This window comes from Lepidochelys olivacea (assembly GCF_965140295.1).
Source record: "Lepidochelys olivacea isolate rLepOli2 genome assembly, chromosome: 7".
NCBI classification, from domain to species: domain Eukaryota; kingdom Metazoa; phylum Chordata; order Testudines; family Cheloniidae; genus Lepidochelys; species Lepidochelys olivacea.
In genome coordinates this window covers 92,753,251-92,774,662 of record NC_140417.1, presented here as the reverse complement: position 1 = coordinate 92,774,662, position 21,412 = coordinate 92,753,251, and the positions used below count along the sequence as shown (strand labels likewise).

The following is a 21,412-nucleotide window of genomic DNA, read 5'->3' as shown; positions in this document are numbered from 1 at the left end:
GACACCAAACTTCTATAGGAGCTATTTCCCATCATCTAGCTTTTATGCTTTGACCCTGTGGTTTTTTATTTCGGTTTTTTGTTTGATTTTCAAAGCATGAGTAATTCATTCTATAGTAGCTTCTGAAAGTCAATTTGTTTCCTTTTTTTGTATACATAAAGTCATATAAAAGTTCGTAGGAATGCTGGCAGCTGTGCATTAAGTAGAAATTATACCAAGTATTGAACTGTAAGTATCTCTGCAGAGTTTGAAATAAAAAACCCACTCTGACTTGTAAACTGAGCAAAGACAATGGAAGACTACAGAAAATATATGAAATATAATGTTCCCTGCAATGTCACTAGAAACCTTAATACAATTTTCTTCACTAGAACCATTATATTTGTGATACCTAAGGCAAAAATCACATTTTTCCCCACCACCACCAGGTCTGAGAAAAAAAAAATGCCTTGAACAGCCTATTTTCATCAGACTGCTTATCTACTACATTGCATTACCTCTAGTTTTATGGAACTAGCTTTAAGATGCGACAATAACTAATTAAATTAATCTGCAATAGCTTCTGAACTCCAGATAAACATAACAGAAATTTAATGCCATTAAAGCTGTGTATTTTGAAAAATGTTAGTTTGTATTATTTTACTCTATTATATGCCACACTTGGACACATCTAAACCCAATCTTAAAAAGAAATCCTTAATGTGAATGGCAACAGAGTGACAAAAGATATATAAATGTTTGTCATATGGTGTAATTTCAGACAGGAATTTCTGCTTTTTTATTGGATAGTTAAATGATTTTAACCTCACTTTTACACTGACTTTATTAAAAGAAATTTAATTTGACCAGCTGCCATTATCCTAAATAGTTGTATATCATTTTCCAATCTCTAGGCCAATCATACAATTTTGCACTCACAAGGGCTATTGTGCTATTAGGTGACACTGGCAGAATCTATTTAGACAATTTAAAATGGCTTAGTTGAATTACTATGTTCTAATATTGTTGTAAGGATAATCTTCATTCATTGAAAAAGGACTGCTGCATACTCATGAGCGAGCTATACCTGGACGCACGAGAAACTTAACAAGAAAAATGTAGTGGCACAATCACCACTGTTCTAAATATATTTTCTATACAAAATATTTTCAAGGTATAATCCATAACTTTTTGTACAGTTCGCTATCATTTATACAACAATAATCAGTAAAATAGTAAATATGTGACAATTGCAACACCACATGGAATGAGCATTCTGCCATTTTGCTAGTGTAATCAACATTAGGACCAGAAAACTCTTCTAACAGGCAGGCAAAATGTTCTGTAGTTTTTGAATCTTGACTATACACGTCATGATTTTGGCTATGACTTGCAGCACACTTTTAAGATACTACAAATATCTTATGCACATTTCAGTAACAGAATGGCACTTGGCTTGCTCTAATAGAAACAACAAAGATGCAATTGACAATTTTAAGAAAGACAATGTCCTTATTTGCATGCTGAAAGTCTGGTTGTGTCCCCTTAATCCAGGCACATCCATTCATTGTGCAATCTGTCGATGGGTAAACAAATAGTGCAGGATTCATCTCAGTGGGATCCAGCCCTTTGGTCTAACCAAAGTCAATTCTGGGTCGATACTGCAGTACCATAGGGTAAGACTAGAAACAAAAACAAAAGAAGAACACAACAACAAACAAAAAAAGACAAACAAGGATAACATGAAGGCATGGTTTATACGAAATACAAACAAGATATAATTAAACCGTACCGTAAGGAAAGTTAAAAACTTACCTCTAGGATGATCATTAGATTAATGTGGTTTTATACATTTCAATAAAATTTACATCCACAACCAGATTTCAAAAATAAAATGAAAAGTTTCTTTTTCACGGTGAGTTCACAAGTCAGATTATAATTATATCATCCATACACAATACACATGCTACATAACTTAAATTGTATGTATGACATACTGGAACCACACTTGTGTGATCCTAGAAATAATTCAGGTATTCCTGTGCTGTTAGATTTGACAAAAACATTCACAAGATGTTTTTATCCCATATTGATCAAATCAATTCTAAGATGACATACTTGGCCTGATATTTCAGAAGTACAGAGAGCCAACAGCTCCCATTATAACCAGTACCAACCAATGTAAGCTGCAGTTACTCAACTCTTTTGAAAATCAAGTCAACCAGTCACTTGCTTTCATGAGAAAGGAGGACTGAAATCTCCTGAAAATATTTCCCTTATTTTCATATTCATTCAGGGCTGCATTTTCAATAGCTCTCAATCGTGCATTCACAAAAATGCAACACATCCATTTGGATACATAAATTGAGGAGCACTGTGATTAGGGAAGGAAGGTGGCTCTTGTGGTCACTTGCTGCTGAAAGTTCCATTTATATAATGTATATTTTTTCAGTCGAAGTCTGATGTTTTCTCCACATAACTTTACTTCAGTGTTGAAGCTTCTCTAACACCAAATCAGGAATGGTCTATTATGTCAGCAGTAGCATGGGGTTCAAATAGCCTCTGACTTCACTAGCAGAAGGGACAACAGTTGAGGTGCAGACTTCTTTAATTGTGTGGGTGGAATTACTGAGGTTTAACAAAATTATCATTAGCAACAAAAATATTGCATTCTTTTTTCATTCTTCAAATACAACAGATGAATCTCAGAGACCGAAAAAAAGAATAACCATTGCATTCAAGACTTATGCAAGAAATTAATGAATTTTTCTCACTATGGTAGAAAAAGAGTCAGAAATTGGAGTGATCACAATTGTTGTGGGCTTTTAGGTGTGGAAATCTGAAAAATCAGACAATTAGAGCAAAGGTATTTACAGTAGCTAGGGCATCTGGGTGAGAAGACAGAAAACACCTTAAGTGAGTTCTTGTTATAAGTAATAACCATATGCTCAAATAAACTCAATCTCAGATTATTTAGTCCAGTATATGATTACTACATGAGAAATAGGAAACCATCCCATTTAACATTTAAGAATCTTTCACACCTCAAACTAATGCTTGGTCTTGCAGACTATGTATTTGCTTCTGAACACAAGCACCTAACTTCTATTAACACTAATGGGAATTACACACAAGCACTGAGGACAATTACACCCCTAAAATTTAGTATGAGACGATACTATACTCAAAACTGCTGTGGACAAAGTCTGCATACCACTAGAAATGTTGAGCTAACTGAACAAATACAAATTGTGATGCGTGAACAACAATGTTTTTCTAGAACACCCTTTTATTTGGACTGAATTCTGTCCTCAGTTACACCCAAGTCACTCAACTGAAGTCAACACAATTGCAAAGTGTCATTTGTATCAGAATTTGACCCTCGATCATTAATTTTGGTTTTCCATGTAAGAAAAATATTACTTGGGGTCATTTTTAAAAAACAGCCATTTTTAATAGAGATGGGCTCAAATCAAACACTGAAACCAGGTTCAGATCCAAATTTACAGCTTGAAATCTTCTTTAAAATAGGCTAAATTAGAACACCCATTGTGAACAATATGAAAATTTGAGAAAGTTTTGATCAGATTTTGATTCCAATGTTTTGGAGTGTTTAGATCTAGAGTTTTGGTTTGCTCCATTAGAGGGATATGAAGCTGGGATGTCAGCCCATTTCCAAATTTTAAAGCAGTAAAAAGGAACACAACATTAGAAAAATCTAACATTTCTTTACTTGCCAATTTTGGATACTTTAGAGAGGTATAAACTTCCATTATGTCCCTAACCATGCAGTACCATGCAGTCCCTAACCATGCAGTACTATCATAAGGGAGGACAAGGGGAGAAAGGGAAGAGTGGAGCCGTCTTTTAGCACCCTGCTGGCGATCATTGTATGCACTGAAGCACGAAGATAAAAAGCCTTTATTTAAAAAATCGTAAGCCTTAAAACTCCTGAGTGTACTTCATTAATTCAATACAAGCTTTATGGAATGAATAAATAGACGACTTAGACCTTATATGTCAAGTTTTAGCTCAGAGGAACATAGAGTTATAAAACCTCCACAATGACGAGTTACAATTAAAATGTTGACAGGATCTGTAATATGTACAGTCGTGAGTGCCTCTTACCTGATAAAAAGTGCCATCCTGTGAGCAGACTTGCGAAGATGAGCAGTTCTGACACCGAAACTGCGGAGGAGATGATTTTCTGATCAGATAAGAGGCATCCACAACTGGACACATACATTTATCATCAATCGTTTAATTTTTTTTTGTTTCAAATTAGAGAATTAAAATTAATTATTTTTAAAATAGAAAAGCATTTTCCAAGGAATATATTATCATTGTTTCTTAGACTATATCTAGCTCTCCTGGTGTCCAGAGGTGTGTCAACAAAAGGTCACAGTGAACAGTGTCATAGACACAGATAATGGATTTAACTGAGCTTCATCCATCAAAGAAAGATTATCAGCTAAGAACCAGTATAGCTTCTGTACCACACTTTGGCCTAAAACCAACTTGACCAGGGGCTAGACAACCACAGAAGAGCATACATCACTGGAGCTGCCTTACTATAACCTTCTTGATAATTCCCCCCCCCCGCCCCCCAAAAAAAAAGAAGTTTCCAAACAGATTAATAACTGGAGAGTTTGTTACCAACATAATTTCTGAAATATTTCACCCAGGCAGGAATAGCAACCTGAAGAGACTTGAGCTACTTCAAAGATGATAGTATTATACATTTTATATTTTTTTCTGTTGGTTTTGGTTTGCAATCATTGGCTATTAAGAATAATTTATAATTCTCCAATGGAAAAGGTGAATGCATCACCTGGAGATTCTGTGGGACTATAAATGATCCATAAAATTTCACTGAGTTTTCAGTAACATCATATATATCCAAGAAAAAGTTTTTCTTTTAATTTTTTTGAAAAATTTAAGCTGATGCAAATATGAGCATTTGTCCAAATATTGCCTCCAAACCAATACAACTGTCAAGGATCCATGTGTTGACAGGAGGCAGTAGTTCAGCCATCTTGAATGCATTCTATTATTGTTATTGCCTCATTTCTCCTCAATATTTCCTTAGAGCACAAAGCAATGTTACCAAAATTCAGAAGGTTAGTAAAACAAATATCAACTGGATTCAAGGGCAATACTACTCTTAGATTAAAACACTCTTTGATGGTGCAATATTGCATTCTTGATAGCTATTTTAATCTCTGTGCAATATTCTGTCCTCAAACCCAGTCAATATTTGCTATGCAGAAATTAATTTTTTTAAAGGTCTTTCTAGGTTTAAAGGTAAAACTGTTAAAGAAGTTTGCAAGTTGTTTGATCATCATTGTGCTTAATCCCATCTCCTCTGCCCATGCCACAGTGAGTACTCGTAAATCAGAAAAACAGAGTGATGGGGGTGCTCTGGAATTTACTACAGCTCAGTATGTAAAACTACACCAGTACTTAACTTAATTGAACCCATGTGCAGCTTCCCCTTGCACTGAAATGCAACCACTTTGCACACAATCCAAAGCCTTGCAAGGTAATAGCAAAATATATAACCACATATAACATGAATGAATATATAAAAGAAAGATAAAATAAATACAACAGACAATGAGATGATTTCTGACAATTAGTGATCAAATGGGAGTAGTTAATGGTCCAAAACAAACCTAAGGGTTACTAACTTAATTTGATTATTGATCCCTAAGAAATGTCCTTCAGCAAGATAGCTATTGCTTTTCTAAACTATATATGTGGGGGTAAAAAATTAGCTGTCCTATCTGTTGTGGGCATTATTATATGTTTAGTGTACATGACATGAATACAGAATTAAGCAATGTCAAAATAATTAGATGGCTCGAATGATTTCTCAATGTCCCATCGTATTATAAATAGAGCATTCTGAATACAGAATGATTGGACACAAACTCTTAGACTTTTGCAAGTTAAGGGATCATACTATTTCAGCTGAAATTCCCAGGATGACTAAGTGTTTGTGATTTCAGATATTTCACCTAAGAATTCAAAATTAGAACGTATATTCAAACTTTGTATTCCTGCTAAATTCTGAATGTCAAACTCTATATAGTATGCCTGTTGTAGTGTTTCAATAACTAATCTTAGAATTTTTTAATATAAATAATCTGAAGAGTATGTGAGATTAATTTTTAAATACAAATTTTGTAAAGATCACAGAACACCTTTTGGACCAAGCCATGAAGACATACAAACTCTATAAAGAAATCTCTCTCTACACAGGCACACACAAATACATGTAAAAATCATAAAAGTACTCACATTTTCGCCTCTTAGTCTCCATCTTGTCATATAGATGAATTCCATAGTATGATCCTTCCCCATAATTTCACCATTGCATAGTACATCCAGCTTTAAAAAAAAATGATGACATAGTCCAACAGATATAAAATTGTTACTTTAAATGAAATCATAAGTGAATCTCTTAGGTATTTAATAATCCCACCAGAGACTCTTAGTGCATGAACCATACATTGACTTAAATAACATGTTGATAAATGTCAATGCAGATGAATTCCCCCTAAAATATTGATTTTATTAATCCTATACAGTTATCTGAGTAAAGAGAAAAGCTTTACAGTGTGCCTTGGAAGATGCTCTGAACATTGCAATACTCTTTCAGTCCTAAGGATACACACATGACTATCACACTTTCCTGCGTATTAAAAAACATAAGAATAACCCAAAAATGCAAATACCATTCTTCATTAATTGAGGACTTAGGGCAGGAGAAGGAAGCAATGTGATGAAGTGAGATAAGTCTGTGAGAAGCATTTCTACAAAAATGGCATTGTGGGGTCCCCTGTTTATCGTCACTCAGGTCTTATCTCCACTGAGACTTTTTAGAAATTTTCCTATTGCTGCTTAGCAGAGGAGCTGCTGCACTGACTAGTTGAATATTACTTCCCCACCTCACACAGGTATGGTGAGGGCAAATATATTAAAGATCATGAGGTGTTCAGATACTATGGTAATGGAGGCCATATAAGTTCTTAGACATAGGCTAGTCTATCAGAACTGGGCTGCTTTTCACATTACACAGTAAAAATGAAGAATCACTAATGAAACTGCAGAATGTTTTGGTTAGGTGGTGTCTAGTCACCACTCCTCCTTTCTCAGCAGTTATAGCTATAGGGCTCACTTTTGTTATTAACTATATAAAAGGAGGCAAGAAGAGAAAACAGACCTGTATATCAAAAAACTGAAAAGATAACTAATACGTAAGTATTACACAGATTCTGTTATGGATACTGTGACTTTCCAGGACCTCTACGACTTCTTCTGGGGCAGGGCTGGAGCTGCTGTCAGCCCTGGGCTGCCAAACCAGCTGGCCGGGGTTGGGTCAGCCCCTGTTGCAGGAGCAGCATGGGGGCTGGAGCAGTGACCCCCCGGAACAGCTGACTAGCGGCTAGCCCCGGGGCCACCGAAGAAGCTGGCTGGGGTTGGGTCAGTCCCTGCCGCAAGAGCAGTGGAAGGGCTGGAGCAGCTGTCCCTCCCTCCCCAGAGTATTTTTAGTAAAAGTCAGGGACAGGTCGCAGGCAACAAACAAAAGTTCACGGAAGCCCGCAACCTGTCCCTGACTTTTACTAAAAATACCTGTGACAGAATCTTAACCTTACTGATAAAACAAAATGATGGTCACTCCAAAGCTGAGCAACAAGCAGTATTTATATGAAGGTGCCTGGGTAGCAAGTGCAGTTGGGTGCTCCATTTTTTAAGTGCCCTTTAGTGGGCATGGCTCATTTCCAGGTTTAGAAAACCTTGTACCAGAGACTGAATACTGCCTTGTACCCACTGATTGAGTTATTTTAAAAGGCCTTTGTTTAGCTGAAGCTTAAATTTATATTTTGCAGTTGGGGGCAGGGGAACTTACCTCATAAGAACTCGGAAGCTTTAATTTTAAACTGAGAAACTTTTTGATGGTTCCCACAGTCACTCGTGTAGAACAGCGGATGAATTTCTTCATTAAACCCTAAAGGAACATATCAGAGTCGGGGTGTTAGATATTTTGAAACAAAGCACCCTCACTTAAAGAGCATGTATGCAACTTTTGCTACAAGAATGTTTATTAGAGTGGGCATGTTTACTGTTAACTAATTTTACTGTAATGCCTATCATAGAATCATAGAATCATAGAATATCAGGGTTGGAAGGGACCCCAGAAGGTCATCTAGTCCAACCCCCTGCTCAAAGCAGGACCAATTCCCAGTTAAATCATCCCAGCCAGGGCTTTGTCAAGCCTGACCTTAAAAACCTCTAAGGAAGGAGATTCTACCACCTCCCTAGGTAACGCATTCCAGTGTTTCACCACCCTCTTAGTGAAAAAGTTTTTCCTAATATCCAATCTAAACCTCCCCCACTGCAACTTGAGACCATTACTCCTCGTTCTGTCATCTGCTACCATTGAGAACAGTCTAGAGCCATCCTCTTTGGAACCCCCTTTCAGGTAGTTGAAAGCAGCTATCAAATCCCCCCTCATTCTTCTCTTCTGCAGGCTAAACAATCCCAGCTCCCTCAGCCTCTCCTCATAACTCATGTGTTCCAGTCCCCTAATCATTTTTGTTGCCCTTCGCTGGACTCTCTCCAATTTATCCACATCCTTCTTGAAGTGTGGGGCCCAAAACTGGACACAGTACTCCAGATGAGGCCTCACCAATGTCGAATAGAGGGGAACGATCACGTCCCTCGATCTGCTCGCTATGCCCCTACTTATACATCCCAAAATGCCATTGGCCTTCTTGGCAACAAGGGCACACTGCTGACTCATATCCAGCTTCTCGTCCACTGTCACCCCTAGGTCCTTTTCTGCAGAACTGCTGCCTAGCCATTCGGTCCCTAGTCTGTAGCTGTGCATTGGGTTCTTCCGTCCTAAGTGCAGGACCCTGCACTTATCCTTATTGAACCTCATCAGATTCCTTTTGGCCCAATCCTCCAATTTGTCTAGGTCCTTCTGTATCCTATCCCTCCCCTCCAGCGTATCTACCACTCCTCCCAGTTTAGTATCATCCGCAAATTTGCTGAGAGTGCAATCCACACCATCCTCCAGATCATTTATGAAGATATTGAATAAAACCGGCCCCAGGACCGACCCCTGGGGCACTCCACTTGATACCGGCTGCCAACTAGACATGGAGCCATTGATCACTACCCGTTGAGCCCGACAATTTAGCCAGCTTTCTACCCACCTTATAGTGCATTCATCCAGCCCATACTTCCTTAACTTGCTGACAAGAATACTATGGGAGACCGTGTCAAAAGCTTTGCTAAAGTCAAGAAACAATACATCCACTGCTTTCCCTTCATCCACAGAACCAGTAATCTCATCATAAAAGGCCATTAGATTAGTCAGGCATGACCTTCCCTTGGTGAATCCATGCTGGCTGTTCCTGATCACTTTCCTCTCATGCAAGTGCTTCAGGATTGATTCTTTGAGGACCTGCTCCATGATTTTTCCAGGGACTGAGGTGAGGCTGACTGGCCTGTAGTTCCCAGGATCTTCCTTCTTCCCTTTTTTAAAGATTGGCACTACATTAGCCTTTTTCCAGTCATCCGGGACTTCCCCGGTTCGCCACGAGTTTTCAAAGATAATGGCCAGTGGCTCTGCAATCACAGCCGCCAATTCCTTCAGCACTCTCGGATGCAACTCGTCCGGCCCCATGGACTTGTGCACGTCCAGCTTTTCTAAATAGTCCCTAACCGCCTCTATCTCCACAGAGGGCTGGCCATCTCTTCCGCATTTTGTGATGCCCAGCGCAGCAGTCTGGGAGCTGACCTTGTTAGTGAAAACAGAGGCAAAAAAAGCATTGAGTACATTAGCTTTTTCCACATCCTCTGTCACTAGGTTGCCTCCCTCATTCAGTAAGGGGTCCACACATTCCTTGGCTTTCTTCTTGTTGCCAACATACCTGAAGAAACCCTTCTTGTTACTCTTGACATCTCTGGCTAGCTGCAGCTCCAGGTGCGATTTGGCCCTCCTGATAACATTCCTACATGCCCGAGCAATATTTTTATACTCTTCCCTGGTCATATGTCCAACCTTCCACTTCTTGTAAGCTTCTTTTTTATGTTTAAGATCCGCTAGGATTTCACCATTAAGCCAAGTTGGTCGCCTGCCATATTTACTATTCTTTCGACTCATCGGGATGGTTTGTCCCTGTAACCTCAACAGGGATTCCTTGAAATACAGCCAGCTCTCCTGGACTCCTTTCCCCTTCAAGTTAGTCCCCCAGGGGATCCTGGCCATCCGTTCCCTGAGGGAGTCGAAGTCTGCTTTCCTGAAGTCCAGGGTCCGTATCCTGCTGCTTACCTTTGTTCCCTGCGTCAGGATCCTATATTATTATTTAGTTTTATTATTAATTCATGAAGGATGTGTATAACTTTCTGGAAGGCTTGATTTTTTTATTAATCCAAGGTAGGCTGGTGACATTTACACTGCCACAATTTTCTTGGGCAGTAAAGACCCGGTGTTTGGCTGAGTTAGAGCACCCCCAATCTGCTACTGCTTTGCACTGGCTAGTTTGAAAATACCATAGATATTTGGAACAGCTAGCCCATCCTATTCAATGGGTCTGTATAAAGTATCTACACTCACTTTAGGTCTTTTCTTGTTCCATATAAATTCTAACAACAACCTTTGTATTCCTGCAAGGATTTTATCTGAGATAATCACAGAAAGATTTTGAAACAAGAAAGATATTCTTGGCAAAACGTTTATTTTGAATGGACTCTTCTTCCTAACCAAATTGCATACTCGCTCCAGTCCTCCGCATCTTTTTTCATTTGCTGAAATAGTTGTTTGACATTTAAATCATAGAGCTCTTCTAGGTTGTCTGAGATTTAAATTCCCAGGTATCTTGTAGAATTTGTTGCCCATTTGTACCTTCAAATTTTCTGGAGCAGACTTTTCAGAATCTGGCAAATTTATAGCTAGCATTTCAGATTGGATTTAAAGTAAATTATGTCACTTTCCCAAAGTCATGGATTTCTTTAGAAATTTATTTTAGGGAAATATTTGGCTTAGTTAAAAATAATATGACAGTACTTGTATTTAAAGATACATTCTGATAATTTTTTTGTTCAATATTTTCATTAATGATCTGGAGGATGGCGTGGATTGCACCCTCAGCAAGTTTGCAGATGACACTAAACTGGGAAGAGTGGTAGATACATTGGAGGTTAGGGATAGGATACAGAGGGACCTAGACAAATTAGAGGATTGGGCCAAAAGAAATCTGATGAGGTTCAACAAGGACAAGTGCAGAGTCCTGAACCTAGGAAGGAAGAATCCCATGCACTGCTACAGACTAGGGACTGAGTGGCTAGGCAGCAGTTCTGCGGAAAAGGACCTAGGGGTTACAGTGGATGAGAAGCTGGATATGAGTCAACAGTGTGCCCTTGTTACCAAGAAGGCTAATGGCATTTTGGGCTGTGTAAGTAGGAGCACTGCCAGCAGATCGAAGAATGTGATCATTCCCCTCTATTCGGGATTGGTGAGGCCTCATCTGGAGTACTGTGTCCAGTTTTGGGCCCCACTCTAAAAGAAGGATGTGAAAAAATTTGAAAGAGTCCAGCGGAGGGCAACAAAAATGATTAGGGGGCTGGAGCACATTACTTATGAGGATAGGCTGAGGGAACTGGGATTATTTAGTCTGCAGAAGAGAAGAATGAGGGGGGATTTGATAGCTGCTTTCAACTACCTGAAAGGGGGTTCCAAAGAGGATGGATCTAGACTGTTCTCAGTGGTACCAGATGATAGAACAAGGAGTAATGGTCTCAAGTTGCAGTGGGGGGAGGTTTAGGTTGGATATTAGAAAAACTTTTTCACTAGGAGGGTGGTGAAGCACTGGAATGGGTTACCTAGGGAGGTGGTGGAATCTCCTTCCTTAGAGGTTTTTAAGGTCAGGCTCGACAAAGCCCTGGCTGGGATGATTTAGTTGGGGATTAGGTCCTGCTTTGAGCAGGGGGTTGGACTAGATGACCTCCTGACTTCCCTTCCAACCCTGATATTCTATGATTCTATGAAGTTCCTGCAAGTTTTATTCCTGTGATAGATTCATTGTTCTTTGTGCAAAAGGCTCCATGCCAGTGAAAAAGTAATGGACAATGGACATCCTTGCCTAGTCCCTCTGTGTAATTCAAACAGTGTTGATTTAACCCCAGTAACTTGCACAGCTGCTTTTGGACTGGTGTAAAAAGCAATTATCTATTTAAGGAACTGGGGGTCAGCGTCCATAAGGGGCAGGACTTGAAATAGAAAGTTCCACTCTATTCTACCAAAGGGTTTCTCTACAAGAAGGAATAACAAAAGAAATAAATCTTTACTCGATTCAGCATTTTGGATGATTCCAAGTACTTTCTGAATATTGTCTGACATTTGTCTCTAATTAATCAAGTTTGATCTGGATTTATATAAGCTGAGAGCATGGAGTTTTGCAATTGGCTAGCTAGTATTTTTGCTAAAATATTTATGTTATGATTCAACAGTGCATAAAGTAAGATCTTTTCCTACTTTAGGGAGAATAACAGTAGCTTCTTTCATAGGTTGTGGAAGTTCTTCCTTTAACAGAAAAGGGCAAAAGATACCTCTTAAGGGACCCACAAATACCTCCTTAAATATCTTGTAAAATTCAGTTGGAACACCATCAGGTCCTGGAGTTTTATCGCTGTTGATGCTTGCTATTGCCTCTAACATTTCTTCTTCTGTTATTTCTTTAACTTAAGTTGCTTAATCAATTTTATCTTTGGCAAGCCTGCTATTTACAGATATTTCTGAATAGCTTCAGAGCTTGGATAATCTGACATACTGAGGTTTTTATAATAAGCAGCAAAAATAGCAGATATTTCATTAGGGTGTTTAATTATCTTTTGCTGATTGTTTTTACTTACTGGAATAACACGTTGCTGTTGAATCCCTTTAAGCTTTTGAGTCAAAAGATTATCATTTTTATTTCCTTTTCCATAAGACATCTGCTTTGGATACCTACAGGATTTTTCAGTGGCATCTGTCATCAACATATTCAGTTTCCCCTTATATTAGTTAATCGTTGATGTTCTTCTTTTGAACCTATTTGTATGACTTTCTTGTAATCTTTTAATCTCCCATTCTAGTTCTGTTTTTTTCTTGAGCTCTTTCTTTCTTCAATTGAGAGTTCTGCTTATTCAAATGGCCCCTAAATACAGTTTTACCTATCTCCCAGATAAGACCTCTTTTTATATTGTATAATATAAATATCAGATCATTGTATATCATTAATCTGAAAGTATTTAACAATATCCTCTTTAACTGCTGAAACCCGATCTTTGTCTTGGAGAAGCAAGCAGTTCATTTTCCCCAAAAAAGTCATCTTTAGGACCTATCCCACCTATCAAATACTACTTTCAGCGGTGCATGATCTGACCCTGCAATGGTGCCAATTTGTTCAGGTCCTGTCTGCGTCATTAAGGATTTAGACAGAAACAATACATCTAGCCTAGTATGGGTGTGAATAAAATGTATAGTCTCTTTCCCACGGGTGCAGTTCTCTCCTACAATCTGAGATTGCGTTATTAGCACAGAGAAATCAATGCTACACCTGTTTTCCCACCCCTCTTGACTTTTTTGTCAGATCTGTCCCCCTAAAGAATCAGTGTGAAACAGAAGTCTCCTCCAGGTATAATTTCTCCATCCTAAAGTCCTTCAGAATTTTAAAAATCTTAAAAAAAAGATTTGCTTTTCACTGGGAGGCACTGAGCCAACTCTTATTAATAACCCAGCCATGGTGCCCTTCAACAAGCTAAACTGGTCTTTAATGTTAAAACATACATGTTCAGCAAATACATGCACATCTATTTTTTGCTTCAGCCAAAGTAAAGATCTGCCTAAACCAATTACCTTTCATGCCCATAAAGTTGCCCCTCCTGAGAATGAGTTTCTTGAAGTACAATAATCTAAGAGCATGTTTTTTAAATTTGGCCAGAACTTTTTCCCTTTTAATGCAATTATTTAGCCCTTTGACATTCAAAGTTGTTATTTAAAAGGAAGAGCCATTGAGAATAACTATTTAAGCTTACTGAAAAACTTGAAATTATTGTGATTTTTTTAGCTGTTTGATGGCATGAATCCTTGTGTGTCCGATGTCTCTGGTTTCTAATTGTGTTGCATTCATGATAGTTTGCCTAAATATGGCTTGATTTCTATTTCTAAACTTCCCTAGCTATTTCCTATAACACTTCCCCTCTGCCTCCCCACTCCTGCCTTTCCCATAGTTTCAATCCAAAACCAAAATACCACCATAGCATATAAATCACTCCCCAAACAAGTGTTTTGCTGAACCCTAAACCTCTGTACTCTCCCCATGAATACTTGGACTGCTTCTCTTGTAATTCAAAGATGGTACATTCTCCACCTATGGGACCTTGACCCTCACCCTCAGGGATTGATTATCACCTGCTAACTTGAATTACATTTGATCCTAAGGGCTCCTCCCCATTACCTCTCTATTGTCAATCTCCTCCATCCCTAGGATACCCCTACCCATTCCCTATTGAACCTTTATTTTCTAAAATGCAGCTATCACAATATTATGCTCATCTCACTTAAAGCAAACACCATACTATTTCCCTTCTAACATTAATACAGTTATTTCACAATTGTTCATTCTTGATGACTTCAGGAAGTCCCTTCTGTATAATGATTTAACTGGGAATTGGTCCTGCTTGGAGCAGGGGGTTGGACTAGATGACCTTCTGGGGTCCCTTCCAACCCTGATATTCTATGATTAATCTTTAGCTGATTCCTCAGATATCTGAGTACTCCTGTTCAGGTTCACTTCTGCCACTGACATTACGTTATCGAGAGGATTTGTCTTTTCTTTTCCTAGTCTCCTTTTCTTGGGTTTCACCATCTGCCAGGATTTTTCCAGCATTTTCTCCTTGATTTCTACCTCTGGAGTAGGTGTTCTGATTTTTTTTTCCCTTGGAGACTCCATCTTCTGAAACCCTGTGCTCTGCTTTACAAGAGGAATTAGTAGGTTCAGAAAGTTGATGGAGGCAGTTTACTTTGCTAACCCCTTACATCTCAGGCTTCAGGAAGACATTTTTGTCCAGCCCCCTGCTGGTCCTCTATTGCATTGCTTTTAACTTTCTTTTAAGGGAATCAACAACATTGACGAAGCAAGTTCTTCCAATGTATCAGTATTTTGTACAGTTTTTAAAAAAATACAGAAATGAGGAAAATATAAAAGGGACATAGGCTAACAGGAAAGGGACACAGTCACATGATAGCTGAACAGATGGAACACTTCTTGAAACCTCTTTGGCTTATAAGAGTAAAAGACTAAAACCTTTTTCAAGTAATCCAGTGAAAACTCTCTAAGGCCCCAATGTTGAGATGTGATCTGTTATTGCAGACCCTAGCGCTTATGTGGTTAACGCTTTTCATCCAACCTGCAAAACACAGAGACCTATCTTGGGAGAAAGAGACATTTCTTGCAACATGTGAGTTATCAAGCTGAGGGAGGGACATGGACACACACACAGTTCTGATGATCCTAGGTCAGAACAAAGACTTTTCTACTGAGTAAGAGTTTCAAATATTGAGCATGATTGTTTAAAATACACACCTACACAGTAAAACATTCTGTAGTATTTGACTAGGTGAGTACTTTGTATCTACCATTTTATGATTTTCTCTCTGCAGCAGTTTGACAATTTGACAGTAAAATCGGCAAGGATTCCTACATAGCTTACTCCCCCTAGAAAGAGTTCAGACATGAGAGAAAGAAAATACCCCTAAGTGCTGGAAGACTGGTAAGCAAGCCTCATCATCTCCATTTTTCAAATAGGGAAAGTGACTTGCCCAAGGTCACAGAACAAGTTAGTGTCAACACCAGGTTTATAGCTCAGAAGATTTGGCTCTCAGTTCCTCAGTACTCGAGCAATCCTTGGGTTAAAAATACTAAATACTTTTTTTGTGAAAGTGATGGGAAAATATTTGAGCCTGTTCATGTTAAGTGGACAAACCACAACAGAAGAAGATCTAAAATATTGTAATACCACGGTGTACATTTCTATTTGGTATTCCAGTTCTCATCCTGTTTTACCACAACATGTGCTAGTCCTATAGATTACTGAAAAGGTTAATCACAAATGAGTAATTTTATAGGCAGCGAATTGTGAAAATTGCAAGATTCTTTATAATGCTCCAACCAAGAGAGGATTTTGTTATGGCGACAATGGAGATGGTTATAGGTCATGAACACTGCAAAACTCTCTCCCACAGAAGTTTATCTTAAATTGTCAGGAAATAATAAGCAGCACAGATTCTTTCCAACAACTCACTTTTACTATGTTATCCCCTGACTGCCCATTGTTCCGTAAACAATCAAGGCAAATAGCAATCTGTGGGTCACTCCGATGATAATCTTTATCGTCTTGATTTTCATCACCCTCTTCATCTACTTTGGGCTTGTCAGCTTTTGAACTTTCATCTGTAAAATATAAAGATCAGATTATTCAGATACCATACAATTAAAAGGAATGGTTTGCAATGTCTGGGAATGAATTAGTACACTCATGCATACACACAGAGATATAGATATGAAATCAAAGATATATTTAAAGCTAAATTCTCCCAAATGCATTAAAATGCTTTGGTTCAATTATTTTAAATCTGGCATGTTCTTTAAAAATATGCTATTGGACTGAATTTCATTCAATGCATTCTTTAAAAACAGCTCAATTTACAATCCTTGAAAACTGAAGTTTACTACTGAAATTTCAATTTTACATGCACATAAAGGATTGCTACTTTACAGATAGTGGTTAGGCAGGTGGTGAATAGTGATTATGGTAGTCTATTTTTGTGTGTTTACTTCCTGTAATTAATAAAGCTCACATCTCAGAATAAGTCAACCCCATTTAACTATGCAAAACTAACATGCATTAGCTGTGGGATAACTAACATGCATTAGCTATCCTGCAGTAAAGGATAGAGGCGACAAAGCACTGTATTTTTACCATGAAGTATACTAGGCAAGGTCAGCCACAGGTGGAGGTACAGTATTGACTTTGCAGTAATATCTACAGGTGCCATGTCTCCACTAAGATTTTACAGCTAATATGTTAAATATACTGCTGTAAACGCCCCCTCCTTTTTTTTTTTTTTTTTTGCAGTGAAGACATAGCCTCTGTAACTATGTGTTCTTATCAGTTACCTTTTATCCTCCTTCACCCATTCCCTCCATTTATTTGTTACACCCACTTGTTGCATCTTAATTTACACTGTAAACTTTTCAGGCCATGGAGTGTCTCCTACCATGTATGTTACAGTGTCCAGCACAATAGAGCCCAGTATCAGCGGAAGCTTCCTAAAAGTGGGGGGAAGTGGGGGGAGCCCCACTGGTGACCTGCCCTTGCTGCCAGCCCCTAGGCCCCGCCTCTGCACTGCTCCTTCTCCTCAAGCCCCTGCCCTCATGCTGCCCCTCACCCCCAAGGCCCCGTCCCCGCTCACTCTTCTCCGCCCCTTCCTCACCCCTCACTCGCCCTCATGGCTGGTAAAAAGTGCATAGCCCTCCCACTTTTAAAAGTGCGGGGGCCGTGGCTCCCTGACCCCCCCATTCTGGTGCCCCTGACAGAGTCCCAATCCTAACAGGCACCTCTGGGTGTTTTTGTAATACAAATAACACTAATCATACAGCAAATTAAAATGGTGCGTTTCTAACTGGCTTAGCTTTTAACAAGTTTGGAAGACAACATACAACACACCTATTATATACACCTAATAGTACAGGGGTGAGCAAACTTTTTGGCCTGAGGGCCACACTTGGTTTCCAAAATGGTATGGAGGGCCGGTTAGGGGAGGCTGTGTCTCCCCAAACAGCCAGGTGTGCTCCGGCCCCTGCCTCCTATCCGACCCCCTGATTCTTACCCCTGACGGCTCCCCCAGGACTCCTGCCCTACCCAAACCCCACTGTTTCCTGTCTCCTGATGGCCTCCCCACGACTCCTGCCCCATCCACTAACCCCTGCTCCCTGTCTCCTGACCACCCCCGGACCGCCACCCCTGACTGCCCCCTGCTGCCCCATCCAACCCCCTCCTCATTCCTGACTGCCCCCCGGGACCCCGCCCCATCCAACCCCCCCGTTCCCTGCCCTCTGACCCCCCCCAACCCCTATTCACACCCCCGAACTCCCCTGCCCTCTATCCAACCTTCCCCCTGCCCCCTAACCGCGCTGCCTGGAGCACCGGTGGCTGGCAGTGCTACAGCCGCGCCACCCAGAGCACCAGGTCGGGCCGCAGCTCTGCACCTGCGCTGCCCAGCTGCCCAGAACGTGGCACAGTGTGCTGAGGCTGCGGGGGAGGGGGAACAGGAGGGGAGGGGCCGGGGGCTAGCCTCCTGGGCCAGGAGCTCAGGGGCCGGACAGGAGGGTCCTGCGGGCCGGATGTGGCCCGTGGGCCGTAGTTTGCCCACCTCTGTAATAGTGGCAATCTCAGAGTCTTTCTATTTTATTTAGGGGGTTACTAAATAAATGCTGTTCACTGCAGGTACAAAACACTAATTCAACATATCAAGACTAATAAAGTGCTGACATGAGTTACAGAAAAATGAGTAGCTGATAAAAATTGAGAAATAAGAATGAAACTAGGACAAAAGAACAGTTTAAACATTCTGATCTATCAGCTCCAATTCACATGCATGCAAAAACTGGTTTATGAGATAAACAAGTGACTTGAATGGATTACTTTTTGCCGATTCTGATACTCTGTTAAATCAGGTTCTATTATGTTTTTTTATTTCCACCTCAAACTACTCATACATGAATAAAAACAGTTAAAATGTGAAACCAGAGTCAAAACTGTATGGAAAACAATCTCTCATGCCTAAAGTAATTAATGAATAAATGCACACATTTTCAGACATAGTACCTTATTCACCTTGTCCACTTTTGTTACTCCAAATTTTTGGAAAGAAAAATATCTTAGACAAGCCAGAAACAAGACATCACTAATCACTGGCACGTTTTCTAGTTGAACAAACCACATTTTTATTTGTCCCTGCAGCTGCTTTTTACCATCTATAAACAGGATATACTGTATCAAACTACCAAGGAAAGTTCTGTGAAATTCCAGGAATTAAACCCCTTCCCTCGAACAGGCAAAGTACATATGACAAGCATTTGTCTGTGGAGAATTATCTGTGCTTCACGGCTTCTGCAGCAAATACAAAACCTTGCATAACTTTAATTTTCAGTAGTTACTAATGTTGAATAATAGAGGAAGCTTCAATTAAGGATCTGGGTTTCCTGTTAAGGCTTTTCCAATACCAGACACTAGGGAATTAGCTAACTTTCAATCAGATAAACAATCCAGGAACATGTGCAAGAGAAATATCTTTCAGGACGCCCGGACAGGAATTCAAACTCCCCTCCCAGGCCTTAAGAGCTCTATGCTATTTCCCAGAAAAGTCCTTGCAGCTATTTCAACTATGATCTTGTCTAGGCAACTGTCCAGGCATCTGGTACAAGCAACCTATTAAAGCATGACTTGATGTGATTGAAAAAAAAAAATCTTTTTTAGACTTATAATACTGAATCAGTATCCAAGAAATTTCTTCAAGTCAAAAGAACCAAACCACACATGGCAGAAAAGTCCTTCACACATTACAGTATTAAGCTGCTGCCGGTACCACAAGGAAACACTAGTGAAATTATTCAGTAAGAAATCCATACACTTAATTTCTTTTCAGAGCAGATTTCTAAGCACTTTCTGGGAGTCTAACTTATTCCAAATGCTTCTGTTATGTAAACATATCTATCCAACCTGTAATCTGGACTTAGAAGTGTCTTGCAGATCCAGAACCCCTCAGCCCAAGGTCACCTTTGCTCTAACAGAAAGACCCTATATCTGTGGCAGCATATTTTGGTAGTTTGAGACTTGCGGTGAACAGACCTCACTACTGATATTAATAAAATTATTATAACTTATTCTTAAAACATTAGGTCATAACAAACTTGCTTGTACCTTTACTGAATAGTAACATATAGTTACAAGCAGCTTATAGCCAGGGTGCTTGGTGAGTATGACAAACACGTTTTTAGTTATTTATGTTAGGAGGTTTTCTAGCTAATCAAAGGAATTCCAGGAGGCTTCTGCTTCCTGTCACCTCAGGGACAAGTCCCCAAGTATCAAGGGAGATACTTAGGACGCCTAAGAGTGTTTACAAAAACTTGGAAATGCTGCATTTTTAACTTTACCTTCTATGCCAATTCCTTTTATGCTATGTTTTGGAAAATGGATGCAAACTTGGTTGTTGTGATTCATACTTTGTATAGAATATTTAACTGGAGTTTTAATTGTAAAAATTGCAACTGTTAAACACAATTTGGTCAAAAGGACTTCAAAAAGAAGAAAGAAGAAGTTACTCACCTTGTACAGTAACGATGGTTCTTCGAGATGTGTGTTCCTGTGGGTGCTCCACTCTAGGTATCGGTGTGTCCCTGCGCCGGAGATTTCTCGCAGCAGTACTTGGTCGGGGGAAGGGCACGCACAGGAGTCGTCTCGTGCAGCCGTTGGCACCTCCTGTAGCACACGCTCTCCCGACAGTCCCTCTGTTGATGAGAGCACTATAAGGCCAACGATAGAGTCTGAGACAAGGCCTTAGGTGATAGCGTAATGCTTTGCAAAAATGTGCTCCGATATCCAGGTTGCAGCTCTACAAATATCTATTAAGGGGACATTGTTCAAGAATGCAATCGATGTCACCATGGCTTGCGTTGAGTGGGAACTGATGCCCATGGGTATGTGGGCACGGGTGTGATGCAGGTGGTAGCAAGTTTGAATACAGGTAGAGACCCATTTGGAAAGTCTCAGAGTGAATACTGTAGAGCCCTTAGAGCGCTCTGCTATAGAGACGAATAGTCTTGGTGACTTGCGGAAAGGTTTAGTTCTGTCCAAGTAGAAGGCTACAGCCCGTCTGACATCTAGCATGTGCAATGTTGCTTCTCGAGAGTTGTTATGTGGCTTGGGATAGAAGGCAGGTAAAGTTATGGTTTGGTTAATATGAAAATTTGTAGCCACTTTGGGGAAGAATTTTGGGAGAGGACATAACAATTTTGTCTTTGGTAAATACAGTGTACGGTGGTTCAGCCATAAATGCTCCTATTTCACTGACACATCTGGCAGACATGATTGCCACTAGGAATGCAGCCTTCATTGACATATGAAGGAGTGAGCAGGTTGCTAGAGGTTTGAAGGGTGGTCTTGTGAGACATTTGAACACAAAAGACTGAGATCCTATGGTGGTGCAGGTTGGCGTGCCTCTGGGTACATGTTCTGTATACCTGCTAGAAAGCGCCATTTAATCGGGTGAGCGAATATTGGAGCCCTTTCTATCTGTTCGTGGAGGGCCATAATG

The 21,412-nt window shown here is 39.8% G+C and overlaps 1 protein-coding gene across 3 annotated transcripts in view; it reads right to left on the bottom strand.

Annotated features, from left to right (window-relative positions):
- Nucleotides 1–824: 824 nt before the first annotated feature.
- Nucleotides 825–21,412, bottom strand: part of PCGF5 (polycomb group ring finger 5) — a 111,993-nt gene continuing 91,405 nt past the window's right edge. For 2 of the 3 annotated variants that reach the window (XM_084634663.1, XM_084634662.1), the window contains 5 exons: nucleotides 16,339–16,487; nucleotides 7,895–7,993; nucleotides 6,283–6,372; nucleotides 4,108–4,167; nucleotides 825–1,661 (listed from right to left, as the gene is read on the bottom strand). In XM_084634663.1, the coding sequence (XP_084490789.1) occupies nucleotides 1,614–1,661; nucleotides 4,108–4,167; nucleotides 6,283–6,372; nucleotides 7,895–7,993; nucleotides 16,339–16,487 (446 nt within the window). In that variant the 3' untranslated portion in view covers nucleotides 825–1,613. The remainder of the gene's footprint in view (nucleotides 1,662–4,107; nucleotides 4,168–6,282; nucleotides 6,373–7,894; nucleotides 7,994–16,338; nucleotides 16,488–21,412) is intronic. The other variant, XM_084634664.1, reaches the window with a different exon arrangement.